Here is a 4315-nt window from a genome sequence, read left to right on the forward strand (position 1 = left end):
GCTTGTATATTGTACATCGTAAGGCTATCAAATCTTATTTATAGTTGTACAAATTCAACCTTTATTAAAAGTTGGTCTTCATATTAATCTCAAATCTCTTTCTTGAAAACTTCTGCCGCCCATATCATTAATGGACATCCATCTCTCATCCTTATCACAACACACCGCCATTTATTATTGTTGGATAATTTCAATATTTTTGTGTGTTCGGGTTAAGGTTAGTATACACTGTAAAGTTATTTGAATAAAATTATTTTTTAATTAAAAATGAGTTGGGATTAACAGAGTGTATGTTTAATAATTTTTATATCAGAATAGATTGTAATAAACTAAATATTATTTAGATTATATTATTTAAAATTATTTTTTGATAAAAAAAGATTTAATTATTCTCTATATCAAATTTAAAATTGAAATAATAAATAAAAAAATCAAAATTAAAAGTCAACAAATAAGATTCATTTGAAAAAAAAATTTATTAAATGGCTGAGTCAACGCTTAATTTTTAGACCGGTTGGATCGCTTAATTAATATATAACACTTAATTAATTAATATATCCATCGCCATTTATTATTGCTGTATAATTTTAATTAGGGGTGTTCAAATTCAAACCGATCTAAATTAAACCGCTCATCCAATCCAATCCAAATCGAAAACCGATTAAAACCGTACTAATTCGGATTTGATTGAATTCTATTTTTTGCAAACCGCTGAATTGGATCGGATTTCGGATCTATTTTTCATAACCGATCCATTCCAATCCAAACCGCACAATGTGCTATAATATTATTATTTTATTATTATATTTTTTTTCAAAGATATATTTTTTATTGCATAAAAGAACTTTATACTTGGAGTACATTATGTTCTCTTGGAGTACATTATGTCAAGACAAAAAAATTTTTCAATCAAGATGTTAAATAAAAATTATCTAATGGGTAAAGGAGAGAAAGAAAACAATTAAGAAAGAAAGAAAGAAGTTCCAAAGTGCTAGTTACTACTGTTCATAAAGAAGGTGGTCTAAGAAAATGATGTCGCCGATATTCCTCCTCCAACAATATTGCCTGAGACAGAATTTTTCCAGGTTTCTGTGGCTGGTCCTCAAAGACTAAAGCGTTCCGTGCCAACCAAATCTGCCATAGAAGGTAAGCCACCTGAGCACTTTTGATTCTGAAATTGGGTTTGGATTTCTCAACTTCCATGAATTGACTCCACTAATCCCAAGCTTTTAGGTTAGGGTCGCGGGGAATAGTGCTAGCTACTAGGAAGCTGTTCCAAATTTGAAGAACTTCTGGGCAGAAGACAACGGCATGCATCGGTGTCTCCGGCGCCGATTGACAGCGGGGACAAAGGCTGCTAACATGTGATACTTTCTCGTTCAATTTTGCTTTAACTGCAATGCTTTCATGGGCTAATCTCCAAGCAAATAATTTGACCTTTGGTGTTACTCTCATTTTCCATAAGGTCTTCGACATTTCTGAGTCTGCATATCGGGGATGGAGTGAATTCACTGGAGGGTGAAAGAATTGGTATGCTATACTATACCCAGATTTTACCGAGTACTCTCTTGAGTTGTTATTGCACCATATAATCGAGTCTTCCTCTTCTGTGATAGGAATTTGTTGAATTTGCTTAGCTGTGTCTAGTGGAAAGGCTTCCATAAGGAGTTGTTGATTCTATTCTCCCTCGGCTGTGATTAGCTGTCTAACCCAGGTAAGCGATTCATCTCTGCATTCATTAACTGCAATGCGAAATGGTGGTTGGTCCCCAAACCATGGGTCTTCTCTGATTCTGACAGATCCCTGAATTGAAACTTTGCACTTAACTCCTTTCTCCAAAATTTTCCTTCCTTCCAAAAGACTCTGCCAAGCCCAGGATGGTCGATTTCCTGGTTTGGCTTCTAGATAGGATATATATCTGAAGTACTTATTCTTGAAGATTTTGTAGAAAAGAGAATGTGGTTTAGTCATCAGCCTCCATCCTTGTTTAGCTAACATGACTAGATTGAATGCCTTTAGGTCCTTAAACTCCATACCCTCGAAATTCTTTTCTCTGGTCATAGTGTCCCAACTGATTCATTGTATTTTCTTTTTATTCTGTTTCTGTCTCCACCAAAATTGCATCATCATTCGGTGCAGTTCATCCAAGAGGGTATCTGAGAGTTTGAAACAACCCAGAGTATAAATTGATATAGCTGAACCCACTACTTTGATCAACACCTCCCTTCCACTAGCAGATAGAAATGATTTCTTCCAATGCGAGAGCTTCTTCGCCACCTTCTCTTTTATAAAAGCAAATGTTTCTTTTTTGGATCTGTGTACTATAGAGGGTAGCCCCAAATATTTATCCTGCGTCCCAATATTTGGGACTTCCAAAGATGCCGCTAGTTCAGTTCTGATGGGTAAAAGGGTGTTTTTGCTGGAAAAACACAGCAGACTTGGAGAAATTAATTTGTTGTCCACTTAGTCTGCCATATAGTTGGAGAATTTGGGATAAATTAGAGCAGTTGTATTGGGTAGCTTTACAAAATAAGAGTGAATCGTCGGCAAATAGGAGATGATGAATAGTCGGACATCTACTGTTCAATCGCAGTCCTTGAAAGAGGTTATTCTGTTCTCCTTTGTGGAGCAGATAGGATAGACCCTCTGTGCAGAAAAGAAATAGATATGGTGAGAGGGGGTCTCCTTGTCTGAGACCCCTACTTGGTTTGAAAAAATCAGTTGGTGTACCATCCACAATAACAGAATAGGATATAGTAGAGACACAAGCCTTCATCCATTCAATCCATTTTGAGCAAAAACCCAACTTCTTTATAATAAACCACACAAAACTCCATTCCACCCTATCATATGCCTTACTCATATCAACCTTTATCGCCATGTCGTTTCCCCCATGGGTTTTATTCTTTAGAAAATGCATGCATTCATGAGCCACAAGAATGTTGTCGCTAATGAGTCTTCCCCAAATAAAAGCACTCTAATTGTCGCTTATTAACATACTCATAAAAGGTTGAAGTCGATGAACTAGAACTTTTGAGATAATTTTATAGAAGACTGTGCTGAGACTGATTGGTCGAATTTGATTCATAGAAGTAGCTTGGGTCACTTTAGGTATCAAACAAATTTGGGTGTGGTTAAATCCCTTTAGAATACTGCTGCCACTAAAAAAAACTTCTCACAGCCTTGCATACATCCCCTCTAATCTTGCCCCAATAGAACTGATAAAATTTTGCAGTGAATCCGTCGTCTCCTGGGGCGGCTTCTGCATTAATGGAAAATGCAGTCCTTTTAATTTCATCATCTAAGACTGGTTTAGTTAGACTCCTATTCATTTCAGAAGAAACTTTGACTCTAAGTTCGGTGAAAAATTGAAAGGGATCTTCTGGAATATTGCTTTCAAATAGATCAACAAAAAACCTCTGTGCCCTGTCGCCAATTGCCTCGGGTGTGGTGCACCAATTCCCCTCTTCACCTCTAATTTCCATATCTTGTTTCTTTTGTTTCTGGACTGATTTTTTGCATGAAAAAACTTGGTATTTTGATCTCCCCATTTTAGCTAGCTCACTCTTGATTTTTCTTTCCAGTAGCGTTCCTCACTAATGTGGGCGGCAGCTAGTTCATCTTCTAATAATAGAATCTGTTTTTTATCTGCTGTTGTTGGGTCTGCCTTGACCACTGATAATAGTGCTTTCAGCTCGTCTATCTTCTTTTTAGAGTTACTTGTTCTAGCTGATTGCCATTTAACCAGTTCATGTCTGCACTTCTTTAATTTCTGAAACAGTTGGTACATTGATGAACCTGGAAAAGAAGTCAGCCATGCCTCAGATACAATTTTATCAACCTCTGCCATTCCACACCATCTCTCTTGAAATCTGAAGCGCCTCTTGCCCTTATGTGTTGTCTGGTTAGTGCACATCAAGAGTGGTCTGTGGTCTGATCCTGTGTCTTCTAAGTGAGTAACACTGGCCCAAGGATACTCCTCTCTTAGTTTAGGAGATAGGAGTCCTCGGTCTAGTCTTTCTCGAATAGCACTATCTTGGCAACTTCGGTTCCACCAGGTAAACTTATCACCATTAAAACCCATATCTATCAATTGTCCTCTGTTGATAAAGTCTTGGAAAGATTAGATTGATTGAGTTGATTTTTTCATTCCTCCCTGTTTTTCTTGATTAGACAAAATTGCATTGAAATCACCAATTATTAAGTACCGTTCTCCCCTATTCTCCATAAGATTTAGCAGCACCTCATATTGGTTATTGCGAATGTGATCAGAGCTGTGTAAATGTACTGCAAAGACTTCCCAAATCAGCTATCT

The 4315-nt window shown here is 36.9% G+C and overlaps 1 protein-coding gene across 1 annotated transcript; it reads right to left on the reverse strand.

Moving 5' to 3' along the window:
- Positions 3557-4084, reverse strand: LOC107640341. The gene has a single exon (XM_016343866.1). It carries the CDS (start codon positions 4082-4084, stop codon positions 3557-3559), a length of 528 nt encoding a protein of 175 aa, XP_016199352.1.

This window comes from Arachis ipaensis, chromosome B05 (assembly GCF_000816755.2).
Source record: "Arachis ipaensis cultivar K30076 chromosome B05, Araip1.1, whole genome shotgun sequence".
Lineage (NCBI taxonomy): Eukaryota > Viridiplantae > Streptophyta > Magnoliopsida > Fabales > Fabaceae > Arachis > Arachis ipaensis.